The 790-nt window shown below is 57.5% G+C and overlaps 1 protein-coding gene across 3 annotated transcripts in view; it reads left to right on the top strand.

The window, feature by feature from the left end:
• The window catches only part of LOC116098715 (WD repeat-containing protein 91), a 27,544-nt gene that overhangs the window by 10,384 nt on the left and 16,370 nt on the right, over positions 1-790 (top strand). For all 3 annotated transcript variants that reach the window (XM_031381516.1, XM_031381515.1, XM_031381517.1), the window contains exon 4: positions 29-76. In XM_031381516.1, coding sequence (XP_031237376.1) covers positions 29-76 — 48 coding nt within the window. The remainder of the gene's footprint in view (positions 1-28; positions 77-790) is intronic.

The following is a 790-nucleotide window of genomic DNA, read 5'->3' as shown; positions in this document are numbered from 1 at the left end:
GACACACCAGCGACAACGGCGTCTGCAGGACCATGGCAAGGAGAGGAGGGAGCTGCTCTCTACGTCCTCCTCCCAGGTATAGGGAGCCTGGGCAGCAAGGGATCCTTTGGGGTCCCTCCGAGTTCTGCTGTTAGGCAGGGCCTGCTCCGGCCTGGTTGGTTGGTTGGTATCATGTTGTGGTTTTGGGAATTCTCGTTTGCCTGCTTTTCTCCTGGTAGCATTTTCAGGAAGATCTCTATAAGATGACCTCCACATACCAGACCTTCCCATGGTGACCTGTATGTGGCACCATGGCACGGGGCCTACGACTTGATCTCCTCAGCCTGACCCAGCATCCCTTTCTTGTGCTTCCGCCGGTGTCCCTGCGGTGTGGCTGCTGTGCTGGCAGCTATGCGCTTGCTCGCTCGCTAAGATGCTGTAGCCATGTCTTCCGTGTTGGGAGCCCTGGAGATGGAGTGCCTTGCTGTGGGGATGGCATCTGCTTTTCCTGATGGTGTCAGCTGTTCCTACCAAAAGCCCAGAGTGACTTACTGGCTCGCCCCGGGGACACTTTGTCCCGGGTGGGCCCCCTTGTCCATTTAAAGGCAGTTGTGCCCTTATGCTAGCAGCTTAGTGGGGGCGAGCACACACTGTGGTCTTTTGAAGGTTCCGGAGTCCTATCACAGCCCCTTCGCCCCCTTGGTGTTGTTACCCTGAGGCATAGCTGGAAGGCCATCAGGGCCTCCAGGTGGCCAATGCACCATAGGTCTTGGGTGTCTCTGGGTGGTGAGCAGTGAGGGATCCTGGTGAA

This window comes from Mastomys coucha, unplaced genomic scaffold, assembly GCF_008632895.1.
Source record: "Mastomys coucha isolate ucsf_1 unplaced genomic scaffold, UCSF_Mcou_1 pScaffold20, whole genome shotgun sequence".
Taxonomy (NCBI): domain Eukaryota; kingdom Metazoa; phylum Chordata; class Mammalia; order Rodentia; family Muridae; genus Mastomys; species Mastomys coucha.
The sequence above is the reverse complement of the archived record's forward strand: the minus strand, read 5'-3'. Positions and strand labels throughout refer to the sequence as shown.